General features: G+C 38.4%; 1 protein-coding gene across 6 annotated transcripts in view; it reads right to left on the reverse strand.

Moving 5' to 3' along the window:
* Window positions 1-4,888: 4,888 nt before the first annotated feature.
* HPS5 (HPS5 biogenesis of lysosomal organelles complex 2 subunit 2) overlaps window positions 4,889-21,211 on the reverse strand; it is a 37,680-nt gene continuing 21,357 nt past the window's right edge. For all 6 annotated transcript variants that reach the window (XM_084895490.1, XM_084895487.1, XM_084895486.1 and 3 more), the window contains 10 exons: window positions 20,975-21,124; window positions 19,521-19,598; window positions 18,339-18,916; window positions 16,027-16,147; window positions 15,672-15,827; window positions 14,570-14,689; window positions 12,999-13,112; window positions 11,230-11,336; window positions 7,502-7,772; window positions 4,889-6,017 (listed from right to left, as the gene is read on the reverse strand). In XM_084895490.1, the coding sequence (XP_084751616.1) occupies window positions 5,957-6,017; window positions 7,502-7,772; window positions 11,230-11,336; window positions 12,999-13,112; window positions 14,570-14,689; window positions 15,672-15,827; window positions 16,027-16,147; window positions 18,339-18,916; window positions 19,521-19,598; window positions 20,975-21,124 (1,756 nt within the window). In that variant the 3' untranslated portion in view covers window positions 4,889-5,956. The remainder of the gene's footprint in view (window positions 6,018-7,501; window positions 7,773-11,229; window positions 11,337-12,998; window positions 13,113-14,569; window positions 14,690-15,671; window positions 15,828-16,026; window positions 16,148-18,338; window positions 18,917-19,520; window positions 19,599-20,974; window positions 21,125-21,211) is intronic.

Consider the following 21,211-nt stretch of genomic DNA (forward strand, 5'->3'; position numbering starts at 1 on the left):
TTATGACCTTCCATAGCAACCGATGGTGAGCACACTTGAGTCTGAAGGACTCTCTTTTCCAGTGCAGAGTCCACGCCATGGGGTTGCTGGAAGTTTTATTTTTCTGGGGTTGTCTGTCCTTCCTTTCCTCTTCCTGCACCCTAGGGTACCAGCTTCATCCTGAGCTGTCTCTTTGCAATGGAGCCCATTCTGCTGTTCCACTTGCCCTGTAGTTCTCACATTGTTTCATCAAATCTCTTTTTAATATTGATTACCCTTCACAGAAAATGTCAATAATTGGGGGAAATAAACCTTTCCCATGAGGTGTGAGACTGGAAATGGGCAGAAAAGCCCAGTTTGCTACATCCCTGAAAGCTGCCAGGTTGCACAAACTGGGAAACTTAGATGTGCGTGAAAAAGAACCATCGTGTCCTGGATGCTGGGTTCTGACCAAGAGGAATTTCCCACATTTCAGTGTTTTGCTCCAAACCTCTCTTGCCATGTGTCCCACTAGCAAAACGTCAGTGTATATAGCACCAGGCACAGCTCCAGGTGGCGGCACAGGCAGCTCAGCTTCAGCAGGGGTGTCAGCAAGACCAAGCAGCCAAGGTGAGGTGCTAGAACTCTCCAACACTTTTCCTCTTTGAGGGCTCTTTTCTCCACCAGCTTTCTGGTGCTGCACCACAGCTCTCTGCATCTTTTCTGAATCTACTGTTCTGCCGATTAGATTTCACCAGATGGGAATACTTTTGGGGTAGAGATTTTGTCCTGTGCTTCATCTGTGTGAGGTAGGGATGGGTAAAACACACATCCTACCGTATTTATAGATTAACTCATCTCATGTGACAGAAAGGTATAGCAGACACAAATTTGCAAATGTCCTTTGGGGAAGGTCTGTACAGTTGGATTTTAGGACTCACAGGGGGTGACTGAAATGGAAATTGGTTTGTACAAAAGCCCATTGCAGTCTCTCATACAAGAAATCACTGAGATTCCAGTGAGACACATACAAATGGAGAACTAGGTCCTCTGGAATCCTATCTGTCTGTCTAACTACATATATCAGCTATCTACACACACACACACACACACACACACACACACACACACATATCACACACATATTCTCTCTCTCTCTCTCTCTCTCTCTCTCTATATATATATATATATATATATATATATATATATATATATATATATAAAATTGTGTTGGATTTATCTTTGGAATACAAGAAAAGGTCAACATTATCCCCTGGGGGGGGAAATTAAACATATTATTCCTGGTATGTCTCCTTCACTGTGCAGCAGGATGAAGCTTTCCAGGATCCTCATTTTCTGCTCCCTCGTCCTGGGGGTCAGCAGCCAGAGAATGTTAAGTTTCATCAAGGAAGCTGGTCAAGGTAAGAGCCAGAGGCTGTAGGGGCTGCATCTGGCTTCCCCCAAGACTTATGTGAGCAGAGGCCACATCCCCACTGGGCAAAGGCCACAGTGGGAGGAAAAGAATCAATATTTTTATGATAGGACTTCCCAAGACTTTTGTTTAAATTGAAATATATTTATATATATATATCATTATATAGATTTAAGGTGTATAACATGTTCTTGACGCATTTATATATTGCATTGTGCTTGCTTTTGTAGAGATAAATAGCACTTCAATCACATTACATAATTATTCTTCCATTTTAGTAGTTGGAATAATTAAGATCTAGTCTCTTAGCAAGATTTTGATTATAATGCAATATCGTTGCATTATGATAATGCAATATCGTTGTCTATATTCATTTTACTGTGTGTTAGATCTCTAGGGCTTATTCTAGTTGTACAAAAGTTTGTATCTTTAAAAAAATATGTCCTTTGCCCCCAACCCCAGGCTTTTCTGGATAGTTTTGCATCCTTCTATGCAGACCCCAGGTCTGAGTCCACATAAAGTTTAAGCCCCAACTTTCATCACAAGTGTGGAGGTGATCTAGACTCAGGGGTCATGTTCCCTAAATACAAATGGGGCTCTAGGGCCCCCTAGTGGGAACTCGGGAACAGCACATTCCTATATCTCAGATAGCCATGAAGCTGGTGAATCAAACTTATAGAGTGTGTTCCCACACCCCACCCACTTCGTAATTACAACCGAGGCTAGCTGAGCTTTTAACACCTGTGAGGCACTGTTATAGGAGATTCCTATGTGTGAATGGACACGTTTGCATCCTCAGGAATTAATCCTTATCCTGCAGTGTAGGTACCATCCATCACCACTCGATAGAGAAACTGAAGCACCAAGAGAATAAGGTACCTAACATCGTCCCAAGGCAGATCAGGACTTAGCCCGGGTTGTCGAGCTCCGCAGACCTTGCTATTAACACAGTAGACTTCCCCCCCCCCCCAACCCCCAACAAGGATGCACGTGGAAGAGTAAAGGATTTGTGAACACATATTCTGTTCTTTATCTGAGCAAACGGCAAATAGTGGGGATGGGTGTGTTTGAAAGGCAACTCTGTAGAGCTGCTCTCCCCACCATTAATTGCCTGATGGTGGTTCTGCTGGGGCTGAGACCTGGCCAGAAACCGATAGCAAGAGCTATCCACCCATGGAAAAGTGGCAAGAAGGTGTTTATTTCACAGAATTATTCTGCTGTTATTTCCCTGTGATTGTCTCTGTTTACACTGTTAGACCAGCCGACATGAGAATCACTGGGCTCTGGGGAGCTTTGTGAGATGCAGACACCTGGGTGCGCACACCCCTCGGTAAATTACAATTTCGGGGCAGAGCCTGAAATCCAGCCTTTTCTGAGTGCCCCAGCTGACGCAGTGCACTCTAAAGGCTGAGCACAAACCCCTCTAGGTTTGCTGCCCGCCAGTGACAAAATGTGTTGGGCACTTGTAAAATACTTATCATGCAAGTCTGGACTCCGAGAATGTGTTTAAAGGAGTAACTCGAACTCCTTCGCTCTGCTCTCGGGAGACGGGACTATGAGCCCCCTAAGGGCAGGGATCCTGAGTCATTGAGGTCTACATCCCCAGATGTGGAATACAGAGGGCACACATATCTCTAATAAATGCTCAAGAGTTTGAATGTTGGAAACTTTGTGTTATTCTTTAGTAGAAGGACTGCGCATTTGGTGCCAAGGGGTGATGGACGAACACCCACATGAAGGCAGAGCCTGTGCCTGTGTGTTTGTCTGGGGGACACAATCTCAGTGTCATACAGGGCAGAGGCCCTGCATCAAGCCTTTCCCTAATCAGAGTAGCTCAGTCCAGAACCCTCTATTTTGTCAACTTTGGCACCCAGCAAACGTTTACTGCCATCTAGTGTGCACACACTGTTTGTTATCCCTTAGAAGTCAATCACCAGTTACTAGTTAGTGAATCTTTACATTAACCCTCCTTCCTCAGGTTCCTGGCTGCTTTCTCTCTCCTGACTGAAAAAGGGGTCTCCAAACGCCAGGCCTTCCACCTGGCTGAGGGCTCCCCAGCAACACAGACTAGGTGTTGATACCTTCCACCATTTCTCTCCTGGGTCATGCTGAGGTCTCTGCAGTTATTCTGTTGCTCTTCCCAGGCATCCCTGTGTCCTGTCCCTTGCTCTGCCTCCATACCTGGTCCCTCAGTGGCCCCTCTTCTGTTGTCTCTGGGAGCCTAATCCCAGGAGTCCGGCAAGGGGTATCTTGGCCTCTGCAGTGGCCAGCTCCTATCCTGAAGACATCTGCAGAAGTTCCTTTTATTCTCCCTTAGGAATGGCTCCCATATTAATTTATCGCATCGTAACTCCCACTGTCTTTGAATTCAGATTCACATAGCAATTCTGCTCCTGGAAGAGCCTTCCCGGTAGCCCATGCACCACCTCCTGGGGCAGTTTCTGATTCCAGCAGCACCTCACTCACACCTGCTAAATTATCCTCACCCTATCCCCTCAGAGGTAGCTGTTCATGGCTAGGCCAGTGAATTTCTTAAGTGTGGGCCAGCCTTGTTTCACTTGCTGTAGGGACAGACTAGGGAGCAACACAGGGCAAGAGCAAGGCCAACATGAGGATGTATTATAGAGTCAGCCACGAGTAATGCTTTTTTTGCTAAGTGGTTAGAGCACTGGCCCTCAGACGAAAGGGTCTTGGGTTCCATTCCCAGTCAAAGGCACAAACCTCGAATGCAGGTTCAATCCTTGCCCTGGTCAAGGTGAGAGCAGGAGGCAAACCAATTGATGTGTCTCTCTCAGGTCGGTGTTTCTCTCTTCCCCCATTCCCTTCGCTTTCACCTTTCCAATCTCTTTAAAAATATATGTATCCTCACTCTTCTGGTGAGGATTGGAAAAAAAAAAAAAAAAAGCCACATCAGCTCCAAGACTGCGGACAAATATTCATCTTCTACATCCTGCCCTGTGGCTGGTAGTTTTGACCATATGTCCCAGGACTCGGTCCTTTTTTCTAACTAGCACAGGGCTCAACAAGCCCTTTCTTTCACAAACGCTCTTGGCTACGAATGTTTTTATTTAACATCCCTTAGCCAACAGAATCTGATACTATCTCCATGTTGATAGTATAAGAATTGATTTGAACTGACGGACACCCAAGCTGGTGTAGAACTTAGTATGGGGAAATACCACACAGACACACACCCCACCACCATTACCGCCCCACACCCTTACTGCCACCACACACTGCTGACCAGAATCGCAAGGTTTCTCAAAATTCTAAGAAGCTTTGTGAACTTTTTCTCTGACAATCTCTTTAACCGATCAGGTTACATCATACCTAAATGTCATGTAAAAGTATGACAGTAATTTTGTCTGTAGATCTCTGGCTGTGTTATAAAAGAAAAGAAAAAAGTGAATTGTTTGAGTACCCAACACTTTGCTTACTCCACACTGAATCTAACCCATACCTTCCTGCAAATTGTTCACAATAAACTTCATGTCTATATTCTATTCAAATGGAAACTTTAATCAGATTTTACATTTATTATTAATATAACATGCTATATCTATAGAAGCCCGACAAATCACAATCTAGTACTTGGCTTAAATAATACAAGCACTTGCTTCAGTATTCATTAGTTCTCAGCCTTTCTTTATTGTGACTTTAAAAAAATAATTTTTAAAAGTGCATGATTTCTTTGAACTACTCTGTTTAGGAAAAATTCAAGTTAAAACATTATCAATAATGAATTAGTCCATTGTATAAAATGTCAAATTCAGATTATAAAATGTCAAGTGCTAAAAAAAAAAAAAAAGTATTTTAAATTAGTTCAAATTAAATATGGGGCCATTTCACTTAAATATCTAATTTCAGTGTTCAGTGTTTCACTTCTTTTTTTGTATTAATTCCATTACACCAGGCCATATTTCAGTAATTTCTCAACTTCCCTAGACAAGAATAAAAAAAAATTCAACTCCTGTCAATTATATGATCTGTCTTCGTGTGATCAGAATGAGAAACTTTTGCTCCCCCAATCCACAAGCAAGAAATAAATAACACTGTTGTTCAGAATACTAGTAAGGACTGCATAGCTGTGAGCATTCACATTCTGATTACAGAATTCTTCACATAAGCAAACAAGGACCTATTCCTTTCAAGATTCAACTTTAGCCGAAACCGGTTTGGCTCAAAGGATAGAGCGTCTGCTTGGGGACTGAAGGGACCCGGGTTCGATTCCGGTCAAGGGCATGTACCTTGGTTGCGGGCATATCCCCAGTAGGGGGTGTGCAAGAGGCAGCCGATCGATGACTCTCTCTCATCGATGTTTCTAACTCTCTATCTCTCTCCCTTCCTCTCTGTACAAAATCAATAAAATATATTTAAAAAAAAAAAAAAAAGACTCAACTTTCGTTGAGAATCACTGAGGTCACAGACACTGGCCAAAGGACTCCCACTACGGCAGCAGGGTTTTCAAGTGGTGCCTTTCCTTCAATAACAAACGCATTTGGAAGATTCAGGAGCGTGATTCCATTTTCCTTAGAATGTTATGACATCCTGTTGAATCTTCTTCCACTAGGCCTGCTGAGACCAGAGAAACCGATCACATTTTTCAAGCATGCTTTGTATCAAGGCTCTGAAATCACAAAGAAAAGAAACAAGTAAATTTAGTTCTCATTGTTCATTCTTTACAAAGAAACTTTAAAAACCACAAATAAAGATTCAAAGCTTTCTGACTCTATGCATCGAGAGAGATAATCAACATATAGAAAAAGCATCCTGTCCCACAGAACAGGAGAATACATTTGCAAATCATGTCTCTATAGAGATTAATATAGAAAATGTATACAAACTCATACAATAAAAAAACAAATAGAGCAACTGAAAATGGGTAAAAAACACTTAAATAGGTACTTCTCCAAGATGACATACAAATGGCAACAAGCATATTAAAAAGATGCCGAACATCACTAATTATTAGAGAAATGCAAATAAGAATTACAATAAGATACAACCATAAGAAAACTATTATTAAACACACACACACACACACACACACACACACACACACACACCTACATACATACATATACATACACACACAGAAAATAACTAGTATTGAAAAGAATGTAGAGAAATTGGAACCTTTATGCATTGTGGACAAGAATGTAAAATGGTGAGCCTCTATGGAAAAAAGTTATAACAGTTCCTCAAAAAATTAGAAATTAAATTACCATATGATCCAGCAATTCCACTTCTAGGCATAGTCCAAAAAATTGAAAGGAAAATCTCAGAGACATTTTATGCAAACATGTTTATAGCAGCATTACTCACTCAGACAAGAGATAGAAGCAACCCAAGGGTCCATTAACAAATGAATTAAATGAATGTATAAACAAAAAGTGGTATACACATACTATAGAATACTATTTAGCCTTAAAAAAGGAAGGGAATTCTGACACTTGCTACAATATGGATGAACCTTGCGAACATTACACAAAGTGAAATAAGCCAGTTACAAAAAGAATAAAAAAGAATTCAACAAAAAGACAAATACTAGATAATTCAATTTAAATGAGGTATTTAAAATAGTCACAATCAGAGAGACAGAAAGTAGAATGGCAGTTGCCAGGGGCTGGTTGGAGGGGAAAATGAGAAGTTATTGTTTAATGGGTAGAGAGTTTTACAAGATGAAAAAGCTCTGGATTTGAGCTGCACAATGATATGGATACACATAACACTACTGAACCAAACACTAAAAAATGGTTAAGATGGTTAATTTTATGTTATCTGTACTTGATCACATCTAAAAAGACAAACAAAAACAAAAACCCTAAGACAAGTAGGCATTTGATACCAATAATATTCTTACAGAATTGAGTACACAACAGATTTTTATATTCATTCACATTAATCCAAACTGTCTTGGTCATGATTGTGAACAAACTATTACATTAGCCTCTTCCTTTAATCATCTTAATCAACAGATGAGTCTCAGTCCCCTTATCTGTTGTTAGGGTTTGGGACTAGATGTTCTCTCTAGTCCCAAACCCCTCTAAAAATCTGGGGTTTCCACATTCCCCAAGCTCCTATGGAGAGGGCATTGCAGACCGGTATTACCTCTGTCTTTTCTCGGCAATCCTTAGGATATCGCAGGTTCTGGTAAACCTCTCTGACAGCTCAAGTGTCAAACCACATTCCTGTAGCAGTGACCAGGCCCGATCTGGACCCATGGCCTTAGCTAACAACAGTGCTACATTCTCCAGGTTAACAGGGGAAGGCCCATCACTGAAGCTCCCATTTGGTGAATTCTGGGGGGCTGGCGTTGTGTTTTTGTTCTGAACAAGATGTAGGAGAAGTTTCCACTCCTCCATGGTTTCTGGGATCCAACCTATACAAACACACAAAAACATACAAATAGTGGCTCTGACTGCTCTTTGTATTCTGACTGCACATAGGAGACAGTCAAAACAGTTTATGAAAACATTTAGTTGCAAAACATACAAATATTAGAGAACAAATCTCATCACCTTAACACAAAGGTGTTTTCTGAACATCTGCTGAATAAATAGTTAATAAAAGGGAAAAGCCACAAATTAACTTCAATGTTCTTTCATTGACTCATTAATTACCCAGGGCATATTCTATGCTGGGCACTGAATGTGCAATGAAGAACTCTTCTGGGACTTACGGCAAAGGAGACAGATCTTAGATAAACACATAAATGCACTATCCTTATATACTTACTAGAGGCCCAGTACACGAAATTTGTGCTCGGGGGTGGGGGGTGTCTCTCAGCCTGGCCTGCACCTTCTCTCAATCTGGGACCACTAGCTCCTAACCACTTGCCTGCCTACTTGATCACCCCTAACCACTCGCCTCCTGCCTAATTGCCCCTAACCACTTTGTCTGCCTTCCTGATCGCCCCTAACTGCCTCTGCCCACCGCGCCTTCCCCCCCCCCCCCTCCCCGCCCGCAGCAGCTTCATCCAGAAAGATGTCTGGAATGACATCCGGAAGGTCGTTTGGCTGTCTGGTCTAATTAGTATATTATGTTTTTATTATTATAGGTAAGTGCTATAAGAGAAAAGATCAAGGAACCATTAGAGAGAATTGTAGGTTTTTCTGGAGCAGTGTTTCCCAACCTTCTCTCATGATGAGAATCACCTGGTGGAGTTGTTAAAACACAGATTCCTGAATCCCAACTAAGAAGTGCTAAACTAGGATTTTTGGGAACATATAGGTAAAATTGCATACCTAACTTAGTGCTCTGTATATAACATCTGTGTTAGAGCACTAGTTAAGTATACAATTTTACCTATATGTTCCCAAAAATCCTAGTTTAGCACTTCTTAGTTGGGATTCAGGAATCTGTGTTTTAACAACTCCACCAGGTGATTCTCATCATGAGAGAAGGTTGGGAAACACTGTAATCTGGAGAATCTGAGAGGGGCTTTATAGGGAAGTGACATTTAAGCAGAGAGCTGAAAGGTGAGACAAGTTTAGGCATATAGCATGTGCTTGTTACCCAAATATGCACAGACTTGAGGTGGAAAGTGGCAGGAATGGAGAGTAAAGAAGCCTGTATTTCTGACAAAGGAAACATTGAGGATGTCCTGACACAGAGAAGAACTTGAATTCAATGAACTTCAAAAAAGGCCTATAGCACACAAAGGCAATAGTGAGTAGTGAGAACGAGATGATAGAGCCTGGCCTTAAGAGTCTAGCTTAGCCCTACCCAATTTGACTCAGTGGATAGAGCATCAGCCTATGGACTGAAGGGTCCCAGGTTCGATTCCTGGTCAAGGGCACATGCCCAGGTTGCAAGCTCGATCATCAGTAGGGGCATGCAGGAGGCAGCCAATCAATGATTCTTCTCTCTCATCATTGATGTTTCTATCTCTCTCTCCCTCTCCCTTCCTCTCTGAAATCAATATATATATATATATATATATATATATATATATATATATATATATATGTATATTTTTTTAAGAGTCTAGCTTAAGAGTGTGGATTTTTGCCCTGCTGGTGTGGCTCAGTGGTTGGACACTGACCCATAAACCAGGAGGTAACTGGTTAGATTCCTGGTCAGGGCACATGCCCAGGTTGCTAGCTCAATCCCTGGTGTGGAATGTACAGAGACAGCCAATCAGTGTTTCTCTCTCATCGAAGTTTCTGTCTCTCTACCCTTCTCCCTTCCTCTATCTCTAACAAAAATAAATAAAAGCATTTTTTTAAATAAATATTTTTTTAAAAAAAGAATGTGAATTTTATTTTTAGTTCAATGTAAGGGGTTTCAAGGAGGGTGCCCATAATCCAATTTTGGTTTAAAGGAATCATTCTGGGTGCCTAAGTAAAATGGATTAAGAATGGAAACCAGATAACCAATAATGAGGTTACTGCAGTAGTCTAAACAAGTAGCTACCAGTAGGACCAGAGTGATGTTAGTGAACCAAAAGAAAATAGAGACAGAATTTGGCAGTAGAATCAACACAACTTGGAGTGATTAACATGACTTAGGAGGAGAGAAAAGTATCAAGAAAAGACCCCATTTAATACAGCAGGGGCAAAATAGGTACTATTATTATATTAACAAAATATTAAGAGTAATTCTATCTGAATGGGAAAGACATTTTCTTTATGCTCCCTAAATTTGGAGTTTTTTAATATAATAAACATCATGTAACTTTAAAAATATAAGCCATTTATATTTTAACTCTCCTGGTTATTGTTCAGAAATGTATGATGTCTATAGTTCTAGTCCTTCAGAACCACCTGGCCCCTGTTGTCACTTCTGAAACAAAGATGATCTCAATGCTTTTTGCAATAGCTGTGACATCTGAAGCTAACCCTTGCCAGTCAACTGGCTTCTTTGTTCTGGTCTCACATTCCCTTTCCTACACCAACAGGGCTGCAAGAGACTGCAGATCACACTGAAGGACCCTGATGTCTTGCTGTTGGCATGTCTGCACTTAGATGAATAAGGCAAAACCATAAAACAGACCAAGTCTGAGTGCAGCATGGACCCTTAGACTTCAGATATTGTGTGTCAACGTCCTGGCCTTCTGACTGCCATTTTATCTGTTTTGGATAAAAATTAAATTATTTTAAAGAGTATCTAAATACTTGTGAAAGCTTAGGGAAATCTGACTGCCTCTCCACTTCAAGTTCATCTTAATGAACTCTTAATAATCTTTTGTTTGGCTATGTAAAAAAATCAACACAGCCGAAACCGGTTTGGCTCAGTGGATGGAGCGTCAGCCTGTGGACTGAAAGGTCCTGGGTTCGATTCCGGTCAAGGGCATGTACCTTGATTGTGGGCACATCCCACAATCGATGTTTCTATCTCATCAATGTTTCTGACTCTCTATCCCTTTCTCTTCCTCTCTGTAAAAAAATCAATAAAATATATATATTTTTAAAATCAACACAATGCAGAGAAATGAGAGATCAGAAAACAGGGGTCTGAACACCAGCTCCACCAGTTGTATGATTCTGGGAAACCTAATTGTCCTTTCTCTGTGCTTTAATCATAACTTCTGTAGAATAAAAATAATAGTAACTACCAAGGGTTTGTTATTTCATTTAAACAGTAATTGGAAAAGCACCTAATACAGTGCTTAACACACAGCGGGCATTCTTTAAATAGAAAAGTTGTCTGTAGTTTATTCCAAATTATGATTTTACAATTACCAAGTAATACAGAAATTTTAAAAAACTACAAATTTGATGGCTAGCTAGAATTATATACATGATCACCGAAATGTCCACCATATTTCTTTATTGAAGGTCTGAAGTGACTTCTACAATTCTACAACCAAGAGTAACCAAATAGAATTTACATACCACTGTCCCCATCCATCAGGCTCACATCATTCAAATATACTATGTTGGTGAAGGCCTCTCTTCTTCTCTCCAGCTCCAAACAGAGAGTAAGATATCCAGGCCAGAAACTTTAAAGAAACCAAAGTTAAAGAAAGGAATAAAAGGTAGTGAATTTATCTGGACTTGCATAGTCCATTACAAAAGATACTAGGAACATGTGGCTATTTAAATTTAAATTAAGTAGCCCTAATCAATTTGTTTCAGTGGATGGAGTGTTGGCCTGTGGACTGAAAGGTCCCAGGTTCGATTCCGGTCAAAGGCATGTACCTTGGTTGTGGGCACATCCCCAGTTGGGGGTGTGCAGGAGGCAGCTGATTGATGTTTCTCTCTCATCCATGTTTCTAACTCTCTATCTCTCTCCTTTCCTCTCTGTAAAAAAAAAAATCAATAAAAAGTAAATGTTTAAATTTAAATTAAGTAAAAGTAAATAAAATTTAAAAGTCAGTTCTTCAGCTGACCAATCCATATTTCAAATACTCAATGGTCACATGTGGCTAATGGCTATCATATTGGGCAGTGCAGAATATTTCCATTATCACAAAGTCTGTCAGTCCTGATCTGAAGTGTATAAGAAAAAAGAATAAAAGCTAGTGGTAAATACTGACATTTGAGGCCAAGCACCAATTCTTTTATTTATATATATATAAACATATATATATATATATATATATATATATATATATGCACACACACACACTTATGTACTTTATAAATGTAAAGATTCAAAACAAATTAGCATATTTTTTCTAAATGTGAAAGTTCTCCTTGACTCTTCTCCCCCTTCATTTGCTATATCCAGTATTATATTGATAAATCCCACTGCATTTTCCTTCTAAATGTCCCTTGGATGTGGTCCTTTTGCTACCTTACTAATCACCAATTCAGTTAAGAATGAATTACTGCAAGAGCTTCTAAGCTGGCTTTCCTGTCTCCAATTTTTCTCTTGTATGACACCAAAAATTATTACCAGAAAGCTCCATTTTTGTGTCATATGCAAAAGTCTAAAAGGTCTCAACTGATAACTAAATTCTCTGACCAGCTTTCAAGGTCCTTCATGATCTCATCACCCACCACCTCGCAAGTCTCATCCTTCATTATCAATAAATAAACAAGTATCAAGTACCTGCCATTATAAGGGAAAAGGAAGAAACAGGTCCCTATCATCAAAAGATTATAATCCAGGTGGAGCCATATGATAATATGGCTAGGCAATAAGTAACTGACTAGTTTGTGGTATGGATAAAAAGTAATGTCAGTTTTTCCTGCCCTTATTCTTGTTTCTTATACCTCACTAGCCCTCCTCCTGGCTCCTTTTAAATACAAATCCTATCCAGCCTTCAGGGCTTACCTCCAAAGTTTCACCTCCTCCCTAAGTCCTTCACCAGCAAATCTGAGAACATTCTAATTCCTCCCAATTTGGACTACCTTATAGCAATTATAATTCAAATCACAGTCTAGAGTTTAATTAAATACCATGCCTGGGGTTAGCAACTAAGCAGAAGGGAAGAGAAAGGAATTAGCAAGGGCCAGTCTCTTCCACACAAAGAAAAAAATATGCACAAAAATTAAAAGAAAAAGTTTGTGTACTTAACTATTCCTTAAGATACTTTCCGGTAGCAAAGAGTATTAGCAAGCGATAAAGTATATCAATCCAGGCTCTTAACTACTACAAAAATATTTAACTGAAATGATTCTAATCTTAACTTCATCTTCTAAGAAAATTTTCTTACCCATGAGACCTGCAGATGTCAGTCATTTTCTCTTTGGTTGTAAAATCTGCAGGTAGTTTAATTAGATGAAGGATCAGCTGACTGTAACCCCAGGAAAACAAGTGTGAATGAGGCCTGTGAAATGAAAAACTCCCTAAATTAGTTAGCAAATAAATTCTACAAAATGCTTATTAGTCATTTAATAAGTAAGAGCAGAATTTAATTATATTTGTTCCATTATTATATTTTTCAAACATTTTTACTTGGATTTTGAAAAATTAAAAACATTTTTCCTATCACAAATACCTATTTCTTATTTAAAATTAGACATTTTTAGGTAATCAAAAACAAAAGCAAGAAGCCTATACTTCCAACCACTCACAGATAGCCACTGTACATCCTTCCAGACCTTTTGTTTAGGTATATAGAATAGGTATTTGGGGGCTTTTAAAGCTTCTCTGCAGGAAAATACAAGAATCATTTCTGATACATTATAAGTATAAGTGTGTATTTTTTATGAATTCTATTTTTTTTAATCCTAAATCATGTATGTCTAGAAATTTCTAGGGAGAAAAAACACACAAACACATATGCACAATTTTTCCCCTTCTGTTACAGGGTAACAAAACTACAAAAATTCCAGGACAGGAGGAATAGGGAAACTGAGACAAGAAAATTAAAATAAGGCCAAGCAGTTTGGACAGCTTGCAGCTAGCTTGTAAATAACAAGCCCTTATCTTCCCCAGCTAAGGACATTTGAGAGCAAAGGTTAATGGCACTCCAAAGACAGCATAGAGGAATGAGGAAGGGGAAAGAAGAATGCAGTCTTATTTCATCCCATTTCCTAAACAGAAAAGCCAGCAGTCTCGGGGCTTGGCAAGATAAAACTGCCCGGAGCTTCTCAAATTCTAGGCAAGCCAAAACAAAGTAAAAAGGGGACCTTGAAAATTAGCCAAGATATTTGGCAAAGGAGTTTTAAAATCTATAGACAAAAAGGTATATAAGGCAAACCCTCCCCCTCTAATCCCCACCCCATTAACTCCTGGGATTAGCCAAGAGGGCCCATCCATGTATTATGCAGAATGATAAATTTGCTTGCCTTGTCCCTTTAATAAATTTGCATGTCTTACTTTCTTAATAAATTCACTTTAACACAACACAATTATCTGGGAGTCACTCGTTAGAATTCATTCTTATGAGCATGACAAAAATCAAGGTGGGGACAGCCCTCTTCCTTCAACTCAGGGGGCTTTCCGATAACACCTCTCTGGTGTCTGTGAGAGGTGCATGTAACACTTCTAACACAGGTTTGGTTATCAAGAGTTCTTAATGTGGGTCCATGAAAGAACTTAAAAGGGTCAGTTTTGTTTTCTGTGCAAAACTTTGCATGGATATGCATTTTTCTAAGGTTCTTAATAGGATCTATAACTAAAAAATGTTCAGAATCACTAGGAAGTACACTCAATCTCTACTACCATAACCTGGCTCAGTCTCTTCCAGAGCTGTTCCTGAAGTAAGCCCAGAATGCTATACGTGAATAAACCAGCTCCATTCCAAAGGAACATCAGGGCTTAAAAAGAAAACTTCTGTACCTGGGATTTCCTTCATCATCCATAGTGCTTGTGCTTGGGGGAGCATCATGGGACACTGCCAACAGCAGCCAATCCAATCTTAAAGATTCTGGTTGTAGAAGAGACTCAAGGAAGGATTGCCTAAGAGAAAGAAAGTAAGGGAAAAAGTCACCTTTTCATGCTGAGAAAGGAAATATAAATTGTAGGGATGTGAAAACATCACTGAGGGATCAATATAGTGAATAAAATAACTTGAAAATAACTTTTGCTACAAAATGTCTATAAAAGCTGGTGAAAGCCCAGTAGCCTTTTAAATGAACAGTTGAGCCCCAAGATAATAAGGAAAACACCAAACAGCCAAAAATAAAAAGAGAAATAAAAATCAGTATGGCAGGGGAGGGTAGGGATATCAGGGGGAGATAATAGATCAACCGAAGGACTTGTATAAATGCATATAAGTACAACCAATGGACATAAAACTATGGGGAGGGAGGGGATGTGTGGGAGGGAGGGAGGGGGGCAATAAAAAAAAAAAACAAGAAAATATGTAAAAAAATAAATTAAAAAATTAAAAAAAAATAAAAAAAATAAAAAAAAATAAAAGAAATTTCAAAAAAAAAAAAATATATCTATTATAGTGTGTTCCCTGTGGTTCAGCCATCTTTAACTAACATTGTTAATTATTCCATGATTATATTCATCCATTGAGACTTAATTCTTGTCTATGTTATTCATTATTGTATCTTTATTGTCGACAACTTTGTTGGCATGTATTAGGCACACAGTAAATATTTATTGAGTGAATGAATGAATCCAAAAATACGGCAAGGATCATTGTTCAATAAATAATTGCTCGTTATTTAAAAAAAAAAAAAAAAAAAAATCAGTATGGCAAATCTGAATCAATCAAAGGAAGAAGAGGGGTGGTGGTGCAGGGTGGAAAGAATAGCCAGTCACAATAACAGGTGCTGTGTGCAGATAGAAAATGAAATCTGCCTAATTTCAACTGCCCAGATCCTCCTCTTCTATTGTAGAGGCCTCAATTCTGCGGCAGCTGACAGTAAAAAATGCTACAATTGCTTATACAAGAGAGATAGTCTGCAAATGATTCTCGCCTTCTTACCGGTGATCTTCAGGCCTCGATTTCACCAGACTGTCTAAATAGGCCAAAAACTGAGCAGGATGATGATGACAAAGCTGCATGACATCCGAAGGCAAAATTGGTGGGTAAAACTTGATCAAGGATCGAAGGGCAGATTCCCCAAACTTCTCATACAATCTGCATTTAAAAACAAAACATGTTAGTCTCCAACTCCAGTGATATGATACAGCTTGGTTACTTATCTAAGTACTAATTAAAAATAAAGATAAATATATTAACAAGATAAATATATTAACATGCAACTGAGTAAAACTTCACAGGATTAAAAAAAAAGCATGTGATTTAGTTTATATAAACAACATATACAACAACTTACTGGGTAGCATAAGCAATCAACAAAGGACTGTCAAAAGGGACTGAATCATCCAGTAATTTTAATTTTGTTGGTAGATCTCCTTCTTCCATCTCCATATAAGTAGGATTGGAACTTGCCATTTCTGAAAGATAAAACACACCCTTTCCCTTCATCTCATATCTGTAAATATTTAATTCATGGACACATTGGTTCAACAACCATTACTCATGCACCTTACCCTGTGCAAGGCCCTATGCTCATTAAGCATTACAGGAGAGACAAACAAGAACAAGATACAACCTCTGCGTTTAAGAACCTTAAAACCAAATTGGGAGGCTAAGCATATTACAAGTTTTAAAGACAAAGTATCAGATCACCAATATATGTGTCTATTACCCTTGAAAAAGAGATATATAGTATATATGTATACTATCAATGCCAAATTCCTCTTTATTCTAGAACCAGTGCCCCTCTGCCCTCTTTTGGAACAAAATAAGTTATTCCAATTTTATTAAATTAATTTAAAAATTTTGAACTAGTTTTTAAAATATATTTCTATTGATTTTTAGAGAAAAGAAGGGAGAGGGATAGAGAGAAACATCATTGGCTGCCTCCTGTATGCCCCATAATGGGAAACTCAGGTATGTTCCCCACCTGGGAATCGAATCAATGACTACTTGGTTCCTGGGTTGAAGCTCAACTGCTGAACCACACCATCAGGACTAACCTATTTTTTTCTTAAACATGTATAGCAAATCTTCTTTCTTTGAACAAAGACTTGACTTTTGGGAATAGCCAATGCATTTAATGCCAAGTGTGGTAAATAAAGTGAATGATGATCTAATTTTAACTATAAGGGAGGAGGCCATCATTTAAAGCTTACAAAGTAAGGATAAGTTTTATGTTTGGGTGGAAGCTAAGTTTCATGATTGGCTGGAAGCTAAGCCAAATGTAACTCTAAATTCAAGCAAGCAGTGTATAATCTCAAACTAACTATCAGGCTTGCTCTAGGCAGCTCTGGTATTAAGTTAACAACCAATCAGGCTGAAAAGACTCTTTTCTGTATTTTCCTGTGACTAGGGTTGGGTATGATCACATAATAGAAACATAAATAGCAAATTTCCAGTAAGTGATAATGTCAAACATATGAACCTATTTGAAGAGAAATAATTTTTCTTATTTCACATAAAAATCTACCTCAACTCAGAAAAAGAAATTGAAATCATTTCTTATACTTTTAACAGCTAAATATCAACTGAAGCAGAACCAGAATTATAGATCCATTTGTCAGAAAAAATATCTTTAAGTCAATAATATAAAAATGTATTTTGACTTGTGACTATTCACTCTTTTAATAAATTTAAAGTCTAAAGTATAAGACACACGGCATCTTTGATTCAAGCAGAATGATGAATTTAAAAAATTCACCTCTTCAAAAACATGGGCCTATGCAGTAGAAAGAGCATGCATTGTCTCTGGAGTATGAGAGCTGGTTTCTATGTGAGGATGACAAATAGTGTGACCTTCAATCAAGGTAAAAGGAAGACTGCTGGCAATCTCCAAGACAGACATACAAGCTTTTCACCCACATCCATTCTCTTCCTTCCGCACACCTGGATAGGTTACATTTCCCAGTCTCCTTTGCAGTCAAATGGGGTCATGTGATAGAATTCTTACCAATGGAAAGCGACCACCAGGCCAAGCCTATAAGTAAGATCATGTTTGGCCCTTCCATGTGCTTTCTCTAACACATAACAAACCAATCTCAATCACAAACTCAAAAAAAATGGAAGGAACTCAGAACTCTGGATTACCATACCTATTGACCTGAAACATCTGCCTTGAACTAGCAAATAAGCATGAAATAAACTTCTACAATATCTCAGTTAATATTTCATGAGCTATTACAGTATTGAAACCTACTTAACAATTATAATCTCCCTGTGCCTGTTTCCTCACCTATTAAATGAAATAACACCATCTCCTCTGAAGACTGTTGTAAGGATAAAATGAAACAATGCCTGGAAAGTATTTAACATAAATAGTGGTACACAATAGTACTCAATAAATGGTAAACATTATTTCAATATTAGTAAGTTACTCAAGTTGTTTTTTTCATTTTTATATATCTATACTTATAAAAATCTCACTTTAACCCCCAACTTCTTTAACATTGCTGTCATTTTCTAAATATGGTTGTAAGAAAACTAGTTTCTTATGATACAGATGCAAATTAAAGCAATATATAAAGAACTATTAAAAATTAAATTGAGTGTAAATGCCAAGGTGCTCTATATCAATCTCTACCTTTGGTAAGGCAATCTGACTATTACCTTTCAATCCTTTGATAAAAGTATCCCAAACACAATGATGGTCAGCATAAGTAAGCTTGATACTCTCCTTTGCTCTCTTCAAGTCCAGGAGAAAAAAGTACTTCTTTAGAAATTGACAAGCCAGAATTTCAGAAGAGCACTGTTGCAAAGGGTGGTCCTCATGCCCATTTGTGTTTTTGATCTCAGAATTCAGTACATTCAATTCCAAACACAATGTTGTCAATTCAGCCAGGTCTTTCCGGAGACCGTTTGCTATGCTGCATGGAGAGCAGACTCGAAAGAGGTCATCCAAGGGCTCCCTCAGACTTTTTACAGATTCACATGCTGTGTGATCAACAGTTTCTTCATTGTCTAAAGAGTCCCTTTCTTCTTTTTCATTATCTTCAACCAATATTCCATTTTTTGACTCATCAAACAATAGCACATCCTCGTTCGATGTCGTGGATGAGTTGCAGGTGCCTGAAATGCCTGAAAAGTCCTTCATGGCAAATGTTTTTTCTAACTGTGAAAGCCACTCCTGTAAAACCATTCTCAGAGATTCAGGTTCAAATAAAACCAGTGGGTCCTGTAGTTTGGTCCTATACAAGAAAAACACATATGAAATTTGTTGTGTTGTTTTTTTTTAATTTCTTTATTGATTAAGGTATCACATATTTGTCCTCATCTCCCCATTCCTACCCTCCACCCCTCCCCACTCATGTTCCCATCCCTCTATTGTGCTTAACCACTGGTCAGGCTCATATTGTGCTTAACCACTGGTTAGGCTCATATGTCATATCCCCACCCTCTCCTATACTCCCTCTGAGGTCCAACAGTCTGATCCATGGCTCTTTGTCTCTGGATCTGTTCTTGTTCATCAGTCTATGTTGTACATGATTTCCCCTAGATGAGTGAGATCTGAAGTTCGTTTTATGCATGTGTGTTTTTTTTTTTTAACAAATTATTTCATACTAAATAAACCTAATGAATACAGCATACTAATCTGGAATAAGTGTTATTTTTCTACTCTTTAACAACTGCCTCGGCAAAATGATAATACAGAGAATATTAACTGTATACTAATTCTCGAATTTCAATTCCAAATGAGACTATCTCTACCCCATATTGTCTCGGGACCATTAGTGATGGTCCCAAAAAGTCATTCCCATTCACTATAAAACGTCCTCATTCATAAATACTCACATTGCTTCTGCCGTTGCTATTTTGAGCTCTTGGAATTTATCTTCTTCTGGAGGTTGACTAGTTACTTCTTCTATTCCCCTAGAAGAGTGTGAAAAGAGTTAGATGGGATTATAGCTTCCTTAGACAAATATTTCTAAGTGCTTACTAAGTGGCAGGTATTGTTCTTAATGTTAAATGAAATAAATAGATGAGTATACAAAATGGTCAATAGCCTCAAGATAAGTAGGCTCAAGTCAAAAAGATAGGCATCCAAATAACTAACTAATCTAATATAATCTAAAAGAGAATAAAATAAATGCTAAAGAGCAGCACATACATTGTGCTATGAAAGCACACACACAAAAAAGGAGTAATTCTTCTGACTAGGCAAACAATGGCAACTTTCCTGAGGAGTGGTATTTGTGTCAGAAAATATGGGGAGAAATAAAGCAAGTAGAAGAAAACAACAAAAAGAAAGAGAGTGAAGTTTACATACCTAATTCTCTCACAGGACTGAAATTCAGAGTACTTAGAAGGATGTGGTTAAAAATGAGGCTGGAAAAATGAGCTAAGATCAGAATGAAGGCTGCCTTAAATGCCTAGGCACATATGTACATTTTTTCTATAAATATATATAGATTCACTAAGTTATTATGAGAATAACATACCTTCTATTTAATCTCACTGTCCAGACACACTAGGACTATGGGTCTCTCTCTCAATTCCTGAATCAGTGCTGAGTTTGCTTGCCTCTAATGCTCAGATTCCCTGAACCATGAGATGATAGACAAGACACTTCACACTGTGCCAGAACAAGGACTATGCCACCAGTACATCATAAGAAAGTATAAGGCAAGACATCAATACCAAAGTTCTCACCTTATAGGCCAGAGAACATTACTTACCTACCCAAAGTTACAAATTGGTGAGAAGCAGAGCCAGGACAAGGCTTAGATCCTTGGTCATCTTACTCTTAATTTAATATTCCTTCTCTAACATTCCAGAACTTTGAAGAGATTTAGAGAGGAGAAGGTTGTGCAGGAGACAGATGCAAGTGTGCTAAATTAAAACTGTCTTAACAGATTTGCTATGGATAGATGTAATTTTCCAACACTTAACTTGTGGTATTCACAATTTTTAAAAAATATATTTTTATTGATTTCAGAGAGAAAGGGAGAGGGGAGAGAGATAGATAGAAACATCGATGATAAGAGAGAATCACTAATTGGCTGCCTCCTGCATGCCCACTATTGAGAATCGAGCCCACAAACCAGGGACCCTTCAGTCTGCAGGTCGATGCTCTATCCACTGAGCCAAACCAGCTGTGGTGTTCACAATTTTTTTGAGCTACAATAGCAATCAACAATGAGCAGGGTCATACATATATCTTCTTAAACAGGACATAACCTACGGTTTTCTTCAAATTGATAAATAACCCCTCCAGAATTTACACAGATTTATATGCAAAAGCTTACTCAGTATCTTCCTCCTTTGAGCAAGTGACAGAACTCACATCCTCTTCACATAACTGTTCATCACTCCTGGGCTTTGGTCTCACTTTCAGATCAGGGCTTGTATGAAGGGTACCAATCTTCTCAGTTGTTTTACGTACAAAGCTAGAAACACTGAAAGTCAAATACCAAAAAAACTAACATGAAAAGAAATCTAATTATACAACGAAAATAAAAAATTCAGTACCTAGTTCTCTATAT

This window comes from Pipistrellus hanaki (assembly GCF_964339955.1).
Source record: "Pipistrellus hanaki genome assembly, chromosome: 9".
Taxonomy (NCBI): domain Eukaryota; kingdom Metazoa; phylum Chordata; class Mammalia; order Chiroptera; family Vespertilionidae; genus Pipistrellus; species Pipistrellus hanaki.